The sequence below is a fragment of the Benincasa hispida genome, chromosome 6 (assembly GCF_009727055.1).
Source record: "Benincasa hispida cultivar B227 chromosome 6, ASM972705v1, whole genome shotgun sequence".
Lineage (NCBI taxonomy): Eukaryota > Viridiplantae > Streptophyta > Magnoliopsida > Cucurbitales > Cucurbitaceae > Benincasa > Benincasa hispida.
In genome coordinates, this window is record NC_052354.1 from 54,273,695 (window position 1) to 54,297,482 (window position 23,788).

Here is a 23,788-nt window from a genome sequence, read left to right on the forward strand (position 1 = left end):
AATTAGTTAATAAAACTTTTATTGTGACTTAGTTAGACTATAATTGACTATTTTAATCACAATTTCTATAAAGTATGACAACATTTAGATATCTATTGTAAATGTATTTGTAAATATTCATACGAGAATAGAAATTTAAAAAAGAAATGAATAAATAGTTACAAAATAATATAAAGTATATGAATATTTTGAGGTGAAATGATATGAAAATTATGAAAGTTTTGGATGGTAAAAGAAAAATAAATATAGGTTATGTTTTGTGGTTATTTCAAATTCAATTTCTTCATAAAATTTTAAATAAAAAATAAAGCTAAAAATTGAGAAAAGTTGAAAATTAGAAAAAGTAGTATATAAAAAGACTTAATCCTTTGTTGAAAATGAAATTGTTGTATGAAATTACAGATTTGTGTATAATCATGACCATAAAATTGAAAAACTTGAATTGAGCTAACATAATTAATTATAAAAAAAAATCGAAGTTTTCTCGAAAGGTTAAAATTTCTTAAAATTTTTAAATTTCATTGAAAAGGGGGAATTGGAATTTTCTCGAAATTATTTCGAAAATTTGTCAAAATTAGGGGAAAAGTGAAATTTCTCACAATAAAAAATTCAAGCCTTTAAATTTTGAAATTTCGAGATTTCGATCAAAATTTTAAACCTCATGTAGTTAGTCAACAACCTTTTGTCTATTAAGACTTTGGGTTCAAATCTTAGGTAATTCAATTCTTTAAATGAGAAAAAAATATCGATCAAAACATATTTTCTCACATCAATTTTTCATTTTGTTTTTCTATCAAGAATATTTTAAATATTTTTTCAAAACTATTTCAAAATTTAAATTTTGGTGGGAAAAATATAAATTAAATTATTATATAATAATAATAATTATTAAATTTAGAAACCATAATTCCGAAACTCTGTGTGTTTTTTTGGTTGTAAGTGACACCATCTTAATGGAAGAATATGTATTTTCTAAAAAAAAAAAGTGATTATTTTAATTACTCCTAATAATTTTTATTTTTTTTTAAATTTCTTATCAATTTAGTAATACATAAAAACATAAATAAATGTTACGCAATTCTCATCTTCTATATATATACTTATTATTTTCAGGCGATATGTTTATCGAATCATGTGATTAAAATGTTCAATCACATGTTATTTATTTTCTCTTATTTTTGAGAGACAATTGTTCATGACGTGTTGTGAGTATCATAGACAAATAAAATTGTCTTAAGTAAACAATCTAAATTCACTAGATTTAGGTTAATTGTTTTCAATGTTGCAAATTCAAAATAAAACTATTAATTTTTTTTTTTTACGATATATTACTTTAATTTACTTTTTTTCATTTGACTTGTGATTAATCTGTGCATATAAAATATTGATGATGTTTTTTTTTTCTTTTTTTTTCATCAACATGGATTTAAAAAAAACTAAAAAACTTAAAAATAAAAATATAATTTTATAAGAAAAATTATTTCAAATGGTAAAACTGTTGAAAATATTTAAAAGATATAACAAAATTTTAGAACTATCAATAATAAATGATCAGTGTTTATCAATGTCACTGATAGAAGTTAGCTCTATCATTGACAGTTCTAAAATTTTGCTATATTTTGTAAATATTTTGATATATTTTTCTATATTTGAAAATAACCCATTTTATAATTATGTATAATCAAATGAAAAATTATTGTAAAAATAGTTTGATTTCGTTTTTATAAATATATAACTAGAAATGTCATTAAACTTAATTTTTTTTTTAAAATAATGATTTTCAAACATATTGTTTGTTTTAATTTTTTAAAAGAATAGAAAACAAAAAATAATTACCATACATGTTAGTTGTATTTTTGTTTTTGAAAAATAGAAAACCAAAATGGTAACCAAACATAAAATGACATTTATTTTCTAAAGATAGAAAATAAAAAAATAAGTTTTAAAAAACAAAAAACGAAATAATTATCGAGCAAGAAAATAAATTATTTCTAAAAAATGAATTAATCTATTTTCTTAAAATGAGGAGTTGGAATATTTATAACTCTTTGTACCAAGAAAAAAAAAAAATCATTTTTAGAACATACTTGTTACCATTGGTTCAATTTTCCCTAATTCACAAACAATGTAAAAGTCTAAAAACAAATCATTACTTTCAATGAAATCAAGTTTTATACAAAATTAAAGGCTGAGACTCCATTTTTAATTATTTGGTTTTTTTTCTAATTTTTAAAAATTAAGTATATAGACACTACTTTCACATCCAAATTTCTTTAGTCGTTATCTACTTTTTATCAATAATTTAAAAAACCAAGTCAAATTTTAAAAACTAAAAAAATGTAGCTTTTAAAAATTTATTTTTATTTTTGAAATTCGATTAAAAATTCAATGATTATATTTAAGAAATATGTAAATCAATATAAGAAATGAGAAAGAAATACACTTAATTAAAAAAAATTGAAATGATTAGCAAAAGTGACTGAATCATTTTTCTGAAATTTATAGATTTCAACGAAAGATAATATCATTTGTTTTTGAAATTCCAATACTTTTATGCGATCCACATCATTTATAATTCATTGAATGCATGTGCTAATACTTTGACTAATGTTCTTTTGAACAAAAACTTATTGAAAGATAAAAATTGCAATACACATTTTCAAATCGAAAATAAATATTACAACACTCATCGAATTTAAGATGCAATTTCACGCAATTAAATTTAGTATAAATTTGTTCAGCTTACCAAGTTCAAGGTAAATTTTTTTTTTCCCCTCTTTTTCCCGCAAGTAATATGTTTTTTTATTGTTTGGCATTTTTCATGTTTTACCATTTTATTCCTCAAAATTCCCCTTCTCTCCATTGAAAACTTTGTTATTACATATAAGCCCAACCACTTTGGGCCAACCCTAGCCCAACGGAAAATGGCCAGATCATACAGTCCCCCAACCCAATTTCTTTTCTAACCCTTTGAATTAAATTCCGAGAATGCCCTTAAACATATTTTTTTATTCGAACAACGGACCTTTTAGCCAAAGATATAATATCTTTATCTTTTTTAGTTCTATAATTATAAAGACACGAGATCAAACAATCAACATTTGAGATTGTAATTATTATTAGTACTTTTATTCTACTAATATAATAACCTAACTAGTTGAGATATGCTTAGATTAGCAAATACCCTCTATTGTTCTTTTAGTTGCTTGTCAAACCAAAGTGGGATACTCTTCAATCCATCACAACACACAATGAAAAATTCACCTTGCCTCATAGCTTTGGCGAGTGAGTTTATTTTATTTTATTTTTTTTCAACAATAACAAGCTGAGATCGAATCATCAATCTTTGAGAAAGACCATATTAATATCTTATTTATTGAGTTATACTTAATTGCCCCAGTATTGAATATTTGTCTCATGTCCTTGATTTCGTCTACTACCATTTGGATGAGTAATGATTAGACAAGCACTCAAACTTTCCATCACAAATAATACCTTTTTGGCCAATTATTTTAATGACTCATTTTGGTGTTATCTCGACCAGGATCGATACTGAGACCGAAACATAACTTTTTAACGTGCCATATTTGAACCACCAATCTATGCTTGGTGAAAATCCCAATCGATTAGGACCAAGATAAGGACTAGCATGAGGTCTTATAGAATAGAAGTTTTTGAGATTTTATCATTTTGATTTTCTTAGTGAAACTTGAAAGTTTTTTTTTGGCCAAAAGGTAAACATGTGAATTTTTTTCCCCAAATTTAAGGAACCTAATGTGAACTATTAGAAACCGAATTTGGAGGAGGAGGAGTGCACCACTATCTCCTCCTTATTCTTCTACCATACAGAAATGCAACAATTGGTCAAAACTCTCGTTTCTTTTTTTCTTAGATGTGTTCAATCCTAGTAGTCATCCTGATTGGGATTCCACCAAAAGTCCAAAATGTTGGTGGTTCGAATGTGTTATTAAAAAGAAGTAAACCTTTTATGTTGGTCTCGGTATCGAGCCTAGGCTGGGATGTATCGAAAAACTATTTTGGTTATATTCTTAATTAGTATGAAAAAAATGTGTCAATCATATTTTTGTTGTCATTAAAAGTAGTTAATTCTTTAGAGTACGTAAAAAATAATAATAATAATAAATAATTGACACGTATTTCCTTTTTGAGTTTAGAGATTCAAATTTCTATATCTAAATTTTAGAATACTATATGCATTTTACGTTAAGTTTTATAAGTCTTTTAAATTAAGAAACATGTGAATGAAATTCTCTTGTTTGATTGAAGATTTATGATGCCAAAATAAGACAGAAATGATTGATGAATTGGGAAAGTGGGTCTATTCTTTTTGAGTGCATTATTGGAAAGTTGATTCTTGAATCTCAAAGCTATAATATTATTCTATCTTATTACACTTCTATCTCTTTGGCATAATTCAAAGCCCTTGGTTGGTGGCCCAAGAATCAAGAATAAGACCTCTTGAAGTTTAGTAAAGAGAGAGTGACAACAAATTAAAGTGTATAATTCTAATTAATTAGTTTAAAAGTGATATTAATTAAGAATGGGAATTCTTGAGCTTTTCATGCATTAAGTCCCAATCTAAAGAAAAGAAAAAACAAAAAAAAGCAAAGAAGCAAATTGGAGGGCATCAGATGCTAGAAGCTTGTAAGTTGGCCAAATATTTTGCATCACCAAACAATTCTTCCAAAATCAGCTTCCTTAGTTATTTCAAACAGCTCCTCCTGAAAACAAAAAAAATTTACAATTTGTTTAAACAGAGCTCAATTACTTAACTAAACGATAAAATATATTATTTACCATTGAGGTATTGCGAAGGCTCCAAAATTTTATCTCAACTAGTTAATCTATATGTCTTCGATTAAGATATCAAAGAAATTCCTCTCTATTATATTCCACTTTTGGTTGAAACAAAAATTAGAAATTTAAGAATATTATGTTCTTAATTACCAAAATTTTATCTCAACGTGCATATGTCAACTAGTTAATCTATATGATTTCGATCAAGATATCAAAGAAATCCCTCTCTCTGTTGAAGCAAAAATTAGAAATTTATGAATATTATGTTCTTAATTACCAAAATCCCTTGGAGCTTTGCATTTATAGCATTCCATTCTGCTAGCATAATTGTGAGTTTCACATCCTATTCTGCACAAATTTCAACATATTCTCATCTCAGACCAAGTCAGTTAAATTATACAAAATATCTCATAAGAAACTTTTATTCATTGAACTTCAAAACTTGTTCCAAATACAAATATACCCTCAAAAAGTTTTTTTTGTTATTTTTTTAATAATAAATTGTTTAATAACTTGCACGTATCACACTATCTAATTAATTTTTACACATTTAGCTTGTCACAACAATTTTAACGAAAAACAGAACTTTTCGAAACAACTTTTTTGCAAACAATTTTTCCCGATGCTTGCATGTTGGTGTTGGAAGAGGGTCTCTTCCCCAACATTAGGTTAGACTAGCATTGACAAACCCCAATTCAAAATTTTTCTTAAAAAAAGGCTAGAGAGACAAATAATTTTTGCAATAACTTTTCAAAAAAACCCTGACATTTTTTTTTTTCCCTAAAACTTAGCTCAATCTCAAATGAAACCAATGTTAGGATAAAGTACCTTCCCGCCGCCTTTCAAAAATGGCGTTAGGAATGTCTAGATCTCCTGATGTGGTTGAACAACCAATGGAAGAGATGTTTTTTTCAACGAATTTATATGTGTTGGAAAAAATAGTCGAGAGATGTAGTAAACGATAAAAGTGAGATAGTTTAAAGTCTAAAACGAAAATTGAAACGTAGTCGAAAGAAAGAGTGGATACCTAGTGCAAATCCAATCCCCAGATTTCCAACCAGGCAAAGCACCAACATCAAGAGTCTTATAAGCATTACATCTATAACAAGTTGATCTACTAGCATAATTATGAGCTCCACAATTGCAATACCAATCACCAGCCAAAACTTCATCTGTTTTAGAATGAATGTATTGATCATATGCTGATGGGTCAGGGCCACCATATTTTGGGTATCCACATCTTTGACAAGCTTCTCTTTTCTTGAAGTTTACATGTTCACAAACACCACACATCCAATCACCCCCTGACCAATTCATATTCATCCTCTCTTCTCTTCTTCTTCTTCCTAAAATATCAAAAACAAAACCATTTTAGTTACAAATTAATATAGATATGCAAACTAAAACAATAACAAAGGATACATTATATTATTATTAAGTAAAATTTAACTAAACATCTCACCTTCAAGAAGTTGTTTTAAGAGACTAAGGGTTGTTTGCTAATTTGGTTCAAGTTTGAATTTGGAAATGATGCAAGTTTTTGGAGGCTTACCCTTTGGAGGGTTTTTATAGTTCCCAAAAAGTCTTGCAAGTGGGCCATTTTTCTTTTTTTTCTTTCTCCCTTTCTTTTTTTTTAAGTCAAATGAGAGTGACCCTTTTATCTATGATGATGGTTGAACTACATATTTTAAATTTTGGATCTAATAAATGGTTGAATTTTAAAAATATCTAATATGTCGTCTTTGAACTTTTAATTTCAAATCTAATAGATCTTTTACCTCTTAGGCCTCATTTGGTTAAATACTCCTTCGACGACTTCTAAATTTTTTGTTTTATTATCTATTTTTTATCAATATTTTTTAAAATACCATCTTCAAGTTTTGAAAGTTAATATATATATACTTTTTAAAACTTTTTTTTAAAGGGTGCAACATGAGAACTTCCTAAGTGACCACTCAACTTGGTACTACTCTCACCCAAGCATGTTCAATTGTGGAGTTTTGATGGGATCTGATGCATTAGTGCTGATATGACCGCACCTTTAAAACCTTGTTTTTTTGTTTTTTGAATTTAATAAAGAATTCAACCTATTTACTTAAGAAATATATGTAAACAATGAAAGGAAAAATAAGCTTAACTTTCATAAACAAAAAACTAAGACCCCATTTGGTAACCATTTGTTTTTTAAAATTAAGTCTATTTCATTTACATTTTTTACAATATTTTCTTAAGTACAATGATTGAATTTTTAGCTAAATTCTAAAAATAAAAACAACTTTGAAAGCTATTTTTTGTAGTTCTCAAATTTGACTAAACCATTGGTGAAAAGTAGATAATAAATAAAGAAATTTGGACGTGAAAATAGTATCCATAGACTTAATTTTTAAAAAGAAAAATAAAAAATAAAATGATTACCAAACGAGACCTACATAATTACCAAATAGAGTGTTAAATATATACATCACAATTAATTTTTTTGTCAAGAAAAACATTCGTAAACTTCAATTATTTTATCTAATAGATCTATGAATCTTTAAAAACCTTCCAATAGGTCCAAGGACCTCTTTAGTATTTAGTATCCGATACTTTTTAAAGTTCCGAGTAAACTCTTTTTATGGTAATTACACATTTTACATGAAACTAGAAGCAATCTCACTCAAATATTAAATGGTTTGCTTTTGTTTTTTTTTTCTCCCTTTAATTTCCTTTTTTATTAGTATAGTACAAAATGATAAAACTTTCTAACCAAAGCCATGATTCATTTCTTATTGAGTAATAATCAAGCAAAACAACAAAAATGAATTATTCGTGTCAATTTTAAATTTGGTACATTTATGGTTTTATAACTTTGACATATTAACCTACTAAATTTTGTTAAATGAAACCCATTCCACTGCAAAATATCGTTTGCTTTAGGCTTTTTTCCTACTTACAGATGATTAGTGGGTGTAAATCGTTAAAAAATGTACTAAATTTTGTGCATCCCATTCTAATTATATGCGCACACATAATAATAATAATAATAATAATAATAGTAAAAAAAAAATATTTGATAAAATTTTTATATGACAAACTATGATTCATCGAACAATTGAATGAGATGAAGAGGATGTAACAAGTATTGTTTTTATATATTGTTTAGAACTCTAAAGTCAGAATTATTAATGCATGTAAATATAAAATATGCATGAGAAACTAGCATACTAGTCCATTGCATGTTTTATTTATATTTATTTATTATATTATTAATATTTTGCAAAGGTTGCATGCACTCTTCTTTATACCCTAATTGTTAAGTATATAATATTTCCATTTCCATGAACCATGCCTTATTCTTTAATCTCTCCAATCTCTCTCTCCCTCTTAATTTTAACCTTTTCAAAGATATCTTTTGTATTAAATAAAATTAAATTACAACAATAACTAAAATGATGTAAAATAAAAATAATTAAACTCAAGAGTTCATGTAGACTAAAATAAGTTATATATACATATCACTCACTCCAACTTGTTGATTAGACATAAATATAATTCAACCATTAAAATGGTCTTTATAAATTCAAATTTATATCCCTCGAAACAAAATCATATACGTTAATTCTTAATTTGCTATATTCATAACGATCATATTCGTTCATTTCATTATATAAAATGATGATGAAGTTAGAGAATATTATGTCTTTTCTCTAAAGGTATTATCATTTTGGAATGGTTTCACGTGATATACTAGGCCAAGGGCCTGCACCAAACATGGCGTCGCATAACTTGATGATGATCAGATGCCTTATTCCCCATATAATATGTAAACATTTATTTAGATATATAGATGAAACCTTCCCTATATAATGCTTTTTCAATTTATTATTTGTGGGTCAAAGTTTAATGTATATCGAGCCAAAGTTTTTTCTTTATGTTTATTGGCTAGTTGGAATAAATTCCTTTAAATAATGTGTAGCATATCCATTATTTAAAGAAGTCAAAATCTATCAATCTAGTTTGAGGATTCTTCTTCTTTTGGCCAATGCAATAATTCAGAAGAATATATTATCCATGTCGACATTTAACAAAGGTGAAAAGTAGAGCATGCACATCAATTAATGATTATTGTTATGATCTTTCCAAATCAACATAAATGTTCATATTATTAAACAAAATTATTTTAAATGATAAAATTATTGAAGATATTTAAAAATAATAGTAAAATATTATAGTTTATCTACGATAGACTACTATCTGTATCTATTATGACATAAATAGACATAGACAGTAAAATTTTGTTATGTTTGTAAATATTTTGGTTCATTTTCCTATATTTGAAAATAACCCTATTATTAACTCATCATATTTATGTGTCTTTAATTTTAAACATTAATACAAATAGGGTTTTTTCCCTTAAGAAATACGAACTCAAAATTGTTTGTGTTGGTGGAATGACCGTTTAATTTGTTATCTGGTGCTATGGATGATCAAGCATTGGAGTCTTGTGATCCAAGGGTGACGTGCCCTGGTGGGGCTCAGGGACAATTTTCCTAAAACATTGTGTATGCATTATATGTTAGGAAGTTTTTGGGCCTAGGGTTTAGAAGGGAAACTCTTTATTTCTAGGGACACCTTTGTATATGTTTTATTTAACATTCTTTTCTAATAATAAAATTGTTCTCCCCCTTCTCATTGACGTAGTTAGCAATATTCTGTTAGTGAACTACATAAATCTTTATGTTAACTTTTTCGTGTGCTTATTCTTTATTTGTCGATTTCGTTTATGTTATGACGATCTATTTTTGATCTACTGGTATATCAAATTTCAAAAGAAAAGAATCCCAAATTAAAGATTTGGATGTGAATGAACCATATTTACTAGTTTATTAGTAACACCATTATGGGAACGTCGAATACATTAAATGAAATATTTACCGGGGATGCTTATTGGAAAAATCTCATTCCGGACTTGAATAGACATAAGATTCCCATCCTCTTTTTTCAATAATCAAATGGCTCCTTTATTGTCTTTATGAAAAACTTTAGACATATAAGAGGAATGACCAGTTGATAGACCGAATATCTCAACTAGATTGATTCATTTTGAATGACTCTTTTATTATTGAACTCAATAGCTAACAAATATTAGTTTAGAATATAACTTATTACGAAAGCGAGAGTCATCAAGTATTTTAGAAGTTTTACAAATGTATATTTTGTATAATTAATAAATATCATTTTGGCTCTAGTACTTTTAAGTTTATTTCATTTTGGTCCATCAATCTAAAATTTTAGTATATGAATGTAAATTTCTATCAAAATTGGTTAAATAAAAATCATAATTTTCATGTAAAAAAAGATACTATGTAAATATATTTTCATAATTTATAAAGGGGATATTCATGGGGACTAAATATTTTGAGGAAACGAGAAATTAAATGTATGGACTAATTTTAAGATTTATTTAAAGTACATGAATTAAAATTAGATAATTAGAAATACTGGTAACAAGTGACACATAACCTTAAATATGGGGACTAAAGTAACATATTAGAAAAAAAAAACATAAAAAATAAAAACTTTCTGCTAGGGTTAGAGCAAATTCATTTATCAATTCATGTTCCTTATTCTCACATCCATGCATGGATGTGGAAATTTATGATTTTCCAAGTTGACATGTCAAGCAAACAAGGCATTTCAAAATCACTTTTTGTTTGCTGACATGGCTACACAACATTTACTTCAATTCTTGACCAAGTATGAGATAAGAAAGAATCCCTAATTGAAAAAAAAAAAAAATGTATTCTACTTTTGGGCCATGAATAATTGTCAATGTTGTATATGTGGAAAACCTTTAGAAGATGATCCTTCTTTTTTCTTCCTTTTTTTTTTTTATTCTCTCACTTGTGAAGGTTCTTAAAGAGGGGATAATTGTCTTCAATAATACTTGGGAGCATTTTTACACCAATACGATGCTTGAGGGTTGCCCCATAACCGATAAAGATTAATCTTCTAGTGCATCAGAAAGATTGGATCTACAACACAATACTGTTAGGACCGTCTCATAGTCGAAAAAAATTAATTAGTGTAAAGAACTCCTCAAAGATCTGAATCAAAATTGTCTATTATGAAGTTAAAAATATAGTGTTTTTTCAAACTATTGACAAATATGGGGTATATAGAAAAATATTTTTAAAAATAGGTGGGTATGGAAACTATTGACAAAAGTAGAGTAGTGAAATCGTGTACACGATTAACGTTTAATCCAGTCAGCACCACGTTGTCTAACTTGGTTGACCGGTCGCATGGAGACTCGTGGACCGGGTCCACGATTTTTTCTTTCTTTTTTTTTCCTAAAAAAATAGATTGGCTAATTATTATTTTTTTAGTTGGAGATGTATAACAATATTAAGACTTTAGGACCGGATCCATAAATTTCTTCATTATTAAACTTAATTATATATTTAATCTATAATGAAAACATAATTATTTTGCATTCATATTAAAAAAAAAAAGATGTCATGATAGTAAATAAGATTTAAAATTAGTTCTTTAATTTGAAAATAGAAGTTTACATGAAATTTAAAGACGATCCCCCTGACCCTAACCGCACATGAGAGCTGTCTTCGTGTCCCTCTAAACAATATTCATATCATATATATGAAAAATGTCTGATTTTAAATCTCTTACCATGTAGTAATAGTAAGCGCTATCAGGTGTGATAAATCGTCTCGTGATTGAATCGTACAAGGAAAAGTAGTCATCTGATACAGCTGGCCCATTTGTTATTTCTCCCTGTACACAATGATCATGTCGTCCATGCTAGTAAGATATATATTCCGCGTGGATTCGAAGCCAGTCTTGATCGTGCTTACCTCTCAAATCAATCTGGTGTAGTGCTGGGAGTGTATAGGACAACAAAGGTATCATTTGTCGCAAACCAAACTGTCTCAACACATGATCTGGATGATGCCACTCTACTATATGGAAGCATATAAGAGGCTAATGGTTAACCAGATGTCTTCACCATCACGACAGTAATCAGGTAGTGATGACCAAATCTGTTGTGTGTATGGTGTCCAATTAATCTGATAAAAAAAAAAAGAAAAAAGAAGAAGAAAATAAGTATACATCCAAAATGTTTTAAATATTTATTTATATATACATTTGTTACCTGATTATGCATCAGTCTGTCAAATATTTTTCGGTATACTAGCAACATATTTACTGATTGTTCAGAGGTAGCTAATACACAACTCCATCTAAAATTATAAAAAATACAATTAATTTATATTCTTACATAAAATGATAACGAAATAAATATATAAATGAAATAATACTTGACACTAAGTGGACGATGATCTAGGGCCTGTATTGGACTTGTGGGTGCTATAATTGGAATCTATCATTAAGCCCAGTATCTGTATAGTAGTATCAGTGGTGGCCGCTATTTTCAACGCTTGTGCATTGGGTAGCCCAACAAAGTGTTGGGGTTGATGCCCTAAAGTCTCGTGTCCTGTAGTTTGTAAAAACAATTTGTCACGAACGCTGTGTTGTATAATATTATGATATTTACTTCACATCTTGTTTTTTGCTCAGTTGTATGTTTTATTGCTTACCACAAACCAATAAACATAAAATCCCTGGTTATCTGTATGTAACTTAAGCATGTATATAGGTGACATACAAGTTAGATCATGTCTTGAGAGATAACCAAAATGGTCTGTAGTATATGGAATAAGGAGGGAAAACCTTATCCTTGGTAATGCTATGGATGCGGCCCGCTTTGTGGAATGGTTCACAAGTGTTGTGACTTGTCACAGATGGTTTGATCCTGATAATTCGTGTTGGGGACATGTGAGTGGGGGCGTCCTATATAAAGAGTTTGTATAAGACCTGAACGACGAAGTGGTAACGTCTCGTTATATAAAAAACACGGACTAGCATGCTATCATTTAGTGTGAGATGCGATCGTTTAGGTGCCAAGCGACTATCGTATAGGCTCTCGGCTTATGCGATCATTTGACGTTTTCAAACACCGATGCCTATTTTTCCGAACTTTTGTAAAATGAAACTAATTTTCATTTTATTCTTCGGTTACCATAACCGACAGCGAACATGCTCCCTACAACGCACGTCCAAGAGGAATTTTAGGCCAATTATCATATAATTAACCAATTAAATAATTTAAAATAAAATATAATCATATATATTCTTACCTTATAGTTTGATAATCACATATATACTATAGTAATTTCTCCTCAACTTGATATAAATCATATTATATCTAATTTTTCTTTCAAAATAATGTATCTCATACATTAGTCAATTATAGTCATATATAATTAAACTAACCCAATTATTATCATATAAATTAATTGAACTTTCCTTCTTGCAATTTGAACATTTAAAATTAACCAAATACTGATTCTCGTCTTTATCCAAAGCTACACCCAGGGGACGTGTGGCTCGAAGCTCAAAATGGTCTGTGAATAGCTGACTAAACTCTTTAGCCACGAGATTCACCATCCGATAACTGTCAGACATTCTACTAAAGGACCAACAGCTGAACTCTTCTTACATACAGATATATTTCTGTGTCCATCGGAGTATAACCAATCATGAGTACGATGACCCTTCACAGATGCTCTAACTACAAACTGGGCCAATTTACCGTTTTACACTTGTAGTTACATCTCACTCCTTAAGTACTATTGATTCCTCTAATGAATAATTACAACATAGTCCAATTATGTGTAAACACCTCTCGGGCAAGAGAAGGTGTTGTGGCGCTCACAAATCGTTTCAAGCCTTGGAATTAGCCTTAAGGGAGTTATCTATCTATTACCCCTGCCTCGGGGAATGAGTGAATTCCATGTGTGTTAGCTGAGTTCCCAACTCCCAAAATCAGATAATCTAGAGTTTGAATCGGCGACCTGGCCACTCGCACCCATTACAAACCAAAGGACTGCCCTCAATGACAAGAGTTCCTAAACTTACTCAGGATTGAGTCATGTTACCTATGGTCATCCTAGTGAAGTGAAGTCTCTGTCATGAACGGTGTTATATAACGAGACGTTAATACTTCGTGGTCAGGTCTTATACAAACTCTTTGTATAGGACGCTCCTGCTCACATTGTCCCCAATACGAATGATCAGGATCAGACCATGTGTGACAAGTCATAACACTTGTGACCATTCCACAAAGCGGGCCGCATCCGTAGCGTTACAAGGATAAGGTTTCCCTCCTTTATCCATATACATACAGGACCATTTTGGTTATCTCTTAAGATATGATCCACTTGTATGTCACATATACATGTTTAAGTTACATACAGATAACCAGGGTTTTTATGTTATTGGGTTTATGGTAAAGAAAATAAAAACATAACAACTAAGCAAAAAAAAAAAAAAAGATGTGAAGTAAATATCATATATTATACAACACAAGCATTTGTACAAACTGTTTACAAACTACAAGACACGAGACTTTAGGGCATCAACCCAACACAAAGTTCTCTATAAAACCATGCAAGACATGCACACCCCATGAGTACATACCAGCATACTCGAAATCAGACAGTAGTGGGAGGAAACATGAGATGCACTAGAGTATTTGACTTGTCAGCAAACAAAAATCCTCCAATAAGCTGCATAATGAATGCTCGTGCATACCTATGTACGCTAATGTCGTCGGCATCGGGAGGTAATTCTGAAAACTGGACGTCAACCAGGGAATATCAATCTTAAGCCTTTCAGATCATTGGTAAAACGCCTAAGAGCTCTTCACAAACATTCTTCCAATCATATCGTAGTGAACCTGTCAATTGTTGCTCGTCTAGTCGTAACCCAAACTGTATGACAACATCCTGCAGCGTAATTATACATTCCCCACAAGGCAGGTGAAATATGTCAGTTTCTGGTCTCCAACGCTCAACCAGAGCAGTAATGAGTGCTAATCAAGTTGGATAAATCCGATTTGTGCAACCCAAGAAAACCTGCCTGTTCAACATAGGAAATAATACGTTGAATCAAATGGGATAGTATGTTTATGAGATGCCTCCCTTTCTCCGAACAACTCAAAACTACTGTAGAAGAACTATCCCATATCGATTGTGAATGATGCGTATTTTGTTGAATATAGTTGTACAGGATTAAAAGGACCAGGCTCCATTACCTAAGAAGTTCAAATTACATTACATAATAAAAATCTATCACATAAAAGATACATAAAAAGTACATAAAAAGATACAATTACATGAAAATAAATTCATTACATAAAAAGTACAATTACATAAAATGAAACTATTACATAAAAAATATAAGTACATAAAAGATACAATTACATTAAAAATAAAAAGTACATATAATATACAATTACATGAAAATATAAGTACATATAATATATAATTACAAAAAAATATAAGTACATAAAAGATATAATTACATGAAAAATACAAATAATAAAATATACAATTACATAAAAAAGTATAAGTACATAATAATTACACCTAATGATCGAAGACGAAGCACCTAATGTACATTGTGGACAAGTACCTCTGTTATGTCCTTCTCTCTTGCAAATTGTACATCGCCCTTTTTGGCTTGCCTCTCTCCAATCCATTTCATTATGAATGCGCGTACTTTTTGGCCGACCCTGTTCTCTTAATAAGTCCGCATTCGGATGAACTTCTGTAAATGATAATTCTAGCCAATAATCTGGTTGTTCTATTAGATGGAAGCGACCTTCATAATGTCATTTGAAATTGGACAATTTGTAGCATTCATCCATAAGTGGTGTGTATGTCAAATGCATGTAATTACAAACTGCAATTACATGAGTGCATGGAATCTTGAATGACTACCACTTATTACAAGAACATGTTCCTTCTTTCAAGCTCAAAACTTGTGTGTGTTGTCCTTTATAGGGAGAAATCATACTTATGCCAGTTTGAACTTCAAAAGTTTGACTTTCCCTGTCAGTAGAAGTCACTGTATATGCAGATGCTCGTTTTTCCCACCTCTTAAGTTTTCTCAGGGCATATTCTGTTGACAAGTCCCCACGATCGAGTGTTTCACTGATTTCTTTTCTTCGACGTTCAAAATATAGTATTGTGCGATAAAATTTTAGCCTAACCAAAGAAGTAATTGGTAAAATTCTAGCACATTTGAAAACACCATTCATGCATTCAACTGCATTACTTGTCATCCACCCATAGCGATGCCCACCGTCATGTGATTGGGTCCATTTTTCCAAGTCAATATCTAAAAAATATTCAAGGAATTCAAGGTTCAATTGTTTCAATTCTTTCATGAACCGAATGAACTTGCGCCTTTTGTGTTGATTTCCTGCCTTAAATACCAAATCTTTTAGTTTCTTTGATTTATATTTTGTATTGAAATTACTGGCAACATGATGAAGACAATATCGATGGTACGCTCTAGGTTCACTCCGACCAATTTCCTCATTATTAATTGCAGCAAGAATGCCCTTATGTCTATCAGAAATCAAGCAAACACCATCTCTTTGGATAACATATTCACACAATGCCCACAAAACCATGACCAACTGGACGAATTTTCACCTTCAACAATACAAAAGCATGGGAAAATATATGCCCATTTGCATCAATAGATAAGGTAGTCAATGATTTCCCCTTATACTTTCCGTAGAGATGAGTTCCATCGATCTAGATTAATGGCCTACAATGTTTGAGCCCTTCTCTTGCAGGACCAAAGGACCAAAAAACTCGATAAAAATAGTTGTACCTGACACATCAGATAGAAGGAAATACTAATCTGATCGCATTCCTGGATTGTAAGGAAGAAGAGCACTAAACCAATATGGAAGCTCTGAATATGATTTCTCCCAATCACCAAATACTGTAATCAACGCTTTTCTCTTGGCTTGCCACACCCATCTATAATTAACATTATAGCCATATTGTTTTTTAATTGCTTCTTGAAGTAGGGCCACAGGTACCCCAAGATCAGCTCTAACCAAATTTTTGATTTCGATACTCATAAATTTTGAATCAAGTTGTGAGTGATCTTGTGTCAATTCTAAAAACAAACATAAGTGTTCCCCTTGAAGTTTGATGATTTTGAACATCCCATGAGTTTTACGCCGACATATCTGTAACCTCCAATCACATCCATCCTTTCATAATTTACATTTGACATACCAAAGATCTTGATTTGATTCTACGACAATAGTCTCATAGTGTCTATCATGCAATATTTTTTTATAGCAAGCTGTAAATCTTCTTTAGTATTAAACAACATTTCTTTCTATATTAAACTGCAATTATATACACATATACTCCTTTCCTCTAAAGTAGACCCTAGTTCACATGTTGAATTTGTAATTTTCTAATCTATTTGGGTGAACATATCCGACGGTACCAACTCAAGATCATATTCCCCACTACTATCGTTTCCAAATAATTCATCAACTTCAACATCAATATCCCTGTCTCCATCATTTCCAAGTTCAAGAATAACTAAATCTTCAGAACGCATCGGCATATTTATTATGATTTTTTTTTCAACTGTTATAGATGATAAAAAATATGTTAATATGTCAACTCAATAAAATCCAATTTCTAAGTTCAACATATAAGATCTAAATATTATACATTTAAATCATCCCAAATAAAAACAAAATAGTATATCCATGAATTATACCTTTAATTTAGCCCAAATGCAAACAAAATAATATATATAAAGCAATCTTCACTTTGATAAACATATACATATATTTCTAAGTTCAACCCAACAAATACATAATCATCCAACAAATTAATCGTAAAAAAAATAGCCCCAACAAATAGGCCAACATAATCATCCAAAAAAAAATAGCCCAACAAAATTAGCCCAACAAAATCTAATTTCTAAGTTCAACATATATCCAAAAATAAATCATGGATCCATAAACTACACATTTAGTTCAGCTCAAATGTAAACAAAAGGATATATATATGCAGATTATACATTTAAATCTTGGATCCATAAACTATACATTTTCGAACTTGATCCTCATTTTTATAAACAAATACATATATTGGAAAAAATTAAAGAAAAAAACTTTACCTCAGTCAAAGAAAATGCTTCAGTAGATTGATTCATGGTGGTAGCAATAAGAGAAAATAAGGTGTCGTGGAGGTTTTCGGACGATGTTTGGATGGAGGAAGAACGCTTCGGATGGAGGAAGAACAATTTAGATGGAGAAATAAGAAGAGGCGTCGTGGTTTAATGGAAAAGGATTACCTTAATCAATGCTGTATGACTGCCATACTGGCAGTCTACGTGTGCCAAATCATAGGCACTCATATACCGGGTACACGATTTAGAGCTAATCGTGTACCGGGTACACGATTTGGGCGTAATTGTGCACCAGGTACATGATTAAAAAACCTATTTTTGTCAATATTTTTAGCCCTACCCTATTTTTGTTTATATATATTAAAAAAAAAAAATTCAGATTGATATGAAGGAGATTTTACATTGTAATAGTTTAACTTCCATTACTAGTATTTCTAATTTTTTGAGATGTGAGACTATTGTAATTAGTTGCTTAATACAACAGTTTCATCAAAGTTGACCTTCTTTGTTAGTTCTCTTTTCTCATAGTCATGTCTATCTAAGTGCTGATAAGAGATTTGTTGGGTTATTGTGATCTTTAAACCCAAATGAGAAGTAATTTGAACCAGAGAAAGCCCAAAGAAGCTCAGTGGTATATCAAGTTGTTTAAGACGTGAGTGAGATTTCTTTTCAATCAAAATTGAGTGGAATTGAATTTTAATTATATTTGAATGAAGAAATATCTCTCTCTTGCTCTCAGATATCTCTCACTCTTGCCTTAATTCTCAAACTTCTCTCTAATGGCATTTTACAAGAAATTTCACACGATACATGCACAGATTAATGAAAGAGGAGAAGAAGAAGTAGAACATAATGCGTACGTGGTTCGATCAAAATCAGCCTGCATCCATAGGAAGGAAAATATTTTAAGATTTGCAGATAAGTTTCTTTTACACTCTTACAAAATGATCTCTCTCTTACTCACTCTTTAAATATGATCTATATTTATAGTTCACATAGATCAGTTACAAATTAGTAAGTTTGTTAGAGAAAAGGTGCAAAATTAGCCGTTGGAGTCAATTTCTTCAATTTCCACCTTAAATCCAACACATGCAATCTTAGATTCTTCCATTTTCTAACTGTTTTACACTATCTCTGGCAGGTCGAAGTCGATTAACTTAAGTCACTTTAGGAGTTTGAGTTTTAGAACAGGCTTCGTTAGCATATCATCAACATTATTTGAGATATGGACTTTATGTACTTTGATTAATCCACTTTCAATTTTATCTCGCACAAAATGATACTTAATATCGATATATTTTGTTCTTGTATGGTATTGTGGGTTCTTAGAAATATGAATAGCACTTTGGTTGTCACAATATATTTTAACTACTGTTTGATATAAACCAAAGTCCTTCATTAAGCCTTTGAGCCACAATCCTTCTTTTATTGCCTCTGTTAAATCCATATATTCTGCGTCTATTTTAAATAGGGCCACTATAGGTTGGAATTGAAGGAACCCGATTAAAGGTTCTTGAGGAGAAGCAAATCGTCCCATTTTCCCAATTTTCACAGAATTCAACATTTTACAGAAGAAAAACATATAACTATGTATTTAGTATAGAAATTACAACATGCTAAAGAGAATTCGGAAGAATAAAATTTGGGTTTGAAATCCTTACCTTTGAAGACTAATCTTTACTGTGAAAAACTCTCAATCTCCAATTGGGCACCACCACGAAGGAAACCTTGGGTGATTCTTTGAGATGAGAACTCAGGAGTTGTTGTGAGCTCTGGCTATTTTTGGATGAGAGGGAAGGTTTTATTGAGAGGAGAGGAGAATGAAAAAAATTACAAAACAATTGTCCAGAGAGAATTCTTCTGATCACCTTCTCTATTTTCATACACCGCGGAAGATAGGGAACCACTTATCCACTTACAGGTCCGAGAGAGCAAAAAGTGGGGAGGAACTTACGACTCCCTCCCAAAAATAGCTTTTCTAAATAATAAATTAAATTATTTATTTAATAAAATATTTAATATATATATATATAATAACTATCTTATCTATAATATATATTAAACTATAGTGTATTATCAAATAAAACATATAACCTATAGTTTTGTATTGTATCAAATATAATATAACCTATCGTTTCAATTCTCTTACCAATGACTTTTAATATAAATCTCATTTATATTAAATTTAATTATATGAATCCAATTCATATAATTAATATTTGAATCATATTCAAATATTATTCTTCTCAAGTGTACTTTATATTATAATGTATCAAATACATTATAGTAATTATATCATATATAATTAAAATTAAATTAATTATATCATATATAATTAATTCCTGAATTAATTTGAAAAATTCAAATTGATCTAAAAACTAATTTTCATTTATTCCCATTGAGCTACCAAGGGGACCTCATGAACCTGTAGCTTGAAGCTTTAACGATACATGAATAATTAATTAAACTTCTTTAATTAAATTATTTACCATCTGTTAACTATCGGGGAATCTGTTAAAGACCGACAGTTGCACTTTTTGCACTACAAATATACTTCTGTGTCCATTGGATATAAGCAATCAATAGTACGATGACTTTTCACAAATTACTCGTAAGTATAGTTGAGTCAAATTTACCGTTTGCCCCTATAGTTACATCTAAATCTTTAAGTACCACCGTCCCTCTAATGAACAATAAATCATAATTCAACTATGTTCAAGCCCTTATTGGACTAGGAGAAGATTTGCGCCACATTCTTCAAGCCCCAGAATCAGCCTTTAATGGAGTAGTTTATCTACTTACCCCGACGTTAGGGAAGGAGTGAATTCCTCCTTGTGTAGCTGTGTTCCTAGCTCCCCAATTAGACGAATCCCAAACTGGTAGGTTTTTGAGTCAACGATCTTGCAACTATCACCAATACAAATCAAAGGACTACCTTCATAGGCAGGAGTTTACAACTCACTCAAGATTCAGGTCATGTTACCTGTAGTCATTCTGGTAAAACGTAAGTCTCTATTATGAACGACATTATATAATAAGACTAAACACTTTGTGGTTTGGTCTTATACAAACTCCTTTTGTATAGAATACTCTCGCTCATATGTCTCTACATGAATGATCAGGATCGGATCATTTTGTAGCACTTTACAACAATTGTAACATCTACAAAGCGAGTCGTACTTATAGTGTCACAAGGATTAGGTATCCAGTCTTATCCATCTATAAACATGATCCACCTGTATGTCTCTACATATATGTTTAAGCTACAAGATAACCTTGGATGTTAGTTTATTAGTTTGTATATTAATCCAAATAAAAATGAAATAAAACATCATATATTTTATTAAATAGATAAGATGTGTGTACATTACAATTACAAACTATAGGACCTTACGAGATTTAGGACATCAACCCCAATAGTAATGATGTTTCCAGGTGATTAAATTAGGTCTATAGAGGGATACATAATCTGCTAGGGATCTTATCTTGTTCAAATCTCAGCAAAGTCTTGCATCAAAATAACCTTTTAGTTCAATTTATGATTCCTGTTGATTTCTAATAGATTATTTTAGCATTTTTGGATCAAATCAGATATCTTAGGATCTATTTAGTGGTCTTCCACTATCTCTTACTTGGGTTAGACAATATATCTACTTACAAGGCCAGTGAATAGGAGAGATCAGGACTTGTGGAGATCATTAAGTACATTAAGCTGTGAACTGCTTGACTGTAGGGTACTGTTGACATCTGATTTAGATGTTCTATGTTAACTCTTTAGGAGAGTTAACTAAGGAACACTTGAAATGTTGTACAATAGGTAGAGTGATAGGTCTAACATTACTTAGATTGAATATCTTTATTATTTCCTCACAATACTTGATTGATATAGCTTAGGAAGGATTGCTCTTTGTTCCTTAGAATTTCAATCTCTAGGATCTTGCTTGTCTTACCTATGTTCTTTCATGTCAAAGTCTCTCTTTAGGAGATTTTCTACATGAGTCAAGTCTTGTTTGGACTTCCCTGACAGTAACATATCATCAAAACATATGAGTAAGTACATTTTATCCTTATAGAAAGATGTGTTCAACATACACACATATTGTCAGGAACTTCTCTTAAACCCAATACTAGCAATGTAGTCATTAAATTTTCTTTACCAGCACCTTAGGGACTGTTTAAGTCCATATATTGACTAGTTGAGTAGGCAATAAAGATCTTTCTCCTTTTCACTTCAAATCCTTTAAGTTACACCATGTAAATTTCTTTTTCTAGATGTCCATGAAGGAAAATTTTTTTACATCTAGTTGATCCAATTCTAAATTATCTTGAGAAAACATAGATAGAAGGAGCCTGATAGAGGTTTGCTTGACTACAGGAGAAAATATCTTTGAATTGTTTATGCTCTATCTCTAAGTGAAGCTCTTGCTATCAGCTAGCCTTGTACTTGGTTTTGGTCATTAGAAATACCCTTCTTTAGTTTTGAAAATCCATTCGGATGCTGTTGGTTTGCATCCTCTAGGTAAAGGTGCTAGGGACCAAGTATAATTTACATTTAGTGAATGCATTTCCTCATTCGTGGCTTCAATCCAACACCTTGCATCTGAACCACTTGTAATCTCTTCAAAGGTTGTTGGTTCTAGGTCTGTAGAGCCACTATAGCATTAAACACTAGGTTTATGTAGTTCGTTCCAATATGCCTAGCTGGAGGAACTATAACTCTTCTTGATCTATCCCTAGCTAATGAGTATTGACTCAAATCAGGATTGAGAATTCTTAATTTCAGGTTGATCCCTTGTAGTTTTAATTCATTATAGGGGTTAAGGTCAGTAGGTTGAATATCAATCTTTTCCACCTAAATTCTGGTAGTAGGCTTTTCTATTCTTTCTTTTTCTGTCTTTTCTTCCTTTTGTTTGAACATCTCTGTCTCCTTACAAATAACATATCTGCTGATAATGAACTTTTTTTCAATAGGGTACCACAACTTAAAACCTTTTACACCTTCAGTGAAACCAATGAACATGTACTTTATAGCCCTGGTTTTTAGTTTTCCTAGATTTTGGTGTACATACCCTACACAACCAAATACCTTTAGGTTGTCTAGATTAGGTCATGGATAGTTAGACCAGTTCTCTTCGAGGGTAAGAAAGTCTTAGGGATGTATGTGGGCATCTATTTAAAGTGTAAACTGTATATGTGATAACGGGTAAAAATGCACGTTATTACAGCGCAAATAAGTAAAACAATAAGGGAATAGCAACGGTAAAATATTACAAAATCGGGTCCAAAAAGCGTTAAACTGAGAATATTGTGATCACATTGCACCTATCGCATAAAAAGCAGCCAATTTACTTATTTTGTGCAGGAAAAATGCCGTTGGCGCAAGTTAAATTGCGATCCAAGAATTCGGCATCATGCGCATTGAAAGATTGCGACCGCAAGTCATGCGATATCATATGCACTCGCGAGAAGTTGCTCAAGAAGGTGGCCACATAAAGACAGCGCATCAAGGTGAAAGCTTAATAAATCATGATGGGATGGAAAGCTGATGATGGTCGAATCCGAATTTAGTTGACAAGCCGTTAACGACACACTGTAGCAAGTACCCTCAACTTTTCGATGACCATTAATTGGTGCATCAGAGTAGAAGATTTAATCACCGCCCATCATTGCAATCATTAAAGAGAAAAGCTTCTTTACTTTGAGCTTTATAAATACCGAAGATTACCATTGTTAAACAGGTTTGCCATATAGAGAATATAGAGATCTTATATAGAAATAGATAAGCCGTTAGTCTGTAGTTATTCTTATACTTAGAAGGTGGAGGCAAGCGAAGAGAAGAAAATGCCGATAGGACATTCCTAGACAGCTCGAAAAACTGGCAGGAAGC

At 30.7% G+C, this 23,788-nt stretch overlaps 1 protein-coding gene and 1 pseudogene across 1 annotated transcript; both read right to left on the minus strand.

Moving 5' to 3' along the window:
- Positions 1–4,342: 4,342 nt before the first annotated feature.
- LOC120080193 (zinc finger Ran-binding domain-containing protein 2-like) lies at positions 4,343–6,352 on the minus strand. Its single transcript, XM_039034765.1, has 4 exons — positions 6,281–6,352; positions 5,846–6,164; positions 5,096–5,166; positions 4,343–4,742 (listed from the first exon to the last, which is right to left on the minus strand). Exons 2-4 carry the CDS (start codon positions 6,139–6,141, stop codon positions 4,729–4,731), a joined length of 381 nt encoding a protein of 126 aa, XP_038890693.1. The 5' UTR covers positions 6,142–6,164; positions 6,281–6,352; the 3' UTR covers positions 4,343–4,728.
- Positions 6,353–6,740: 388 nt separating this feature from the next.
- Positions 6,741–6,859, minus strand: LOC120080618 (annotated as a pseudogene).
- Between the last annotated feature and the right edge of the window lie 16,929 nt (positions 6,860–23,788).

Bases quoted from the DNA above. Each gene is read 5' to 3' on its own strand.
- LOC120080193 (XM_039034765.1), bottom strand. From the start codon at position 6,141: ATGAATATGAATTGGTCAGGGGGTGATTGGATGTGTGGTGTTTGTGAA. The intron at 5,167-5,845 runs GTATCCACTCTT...AAATTTGTGCAG, and splicing joins GGGGATTGGATTTGCACTAG to AATAGGATGTGAAACTCACA.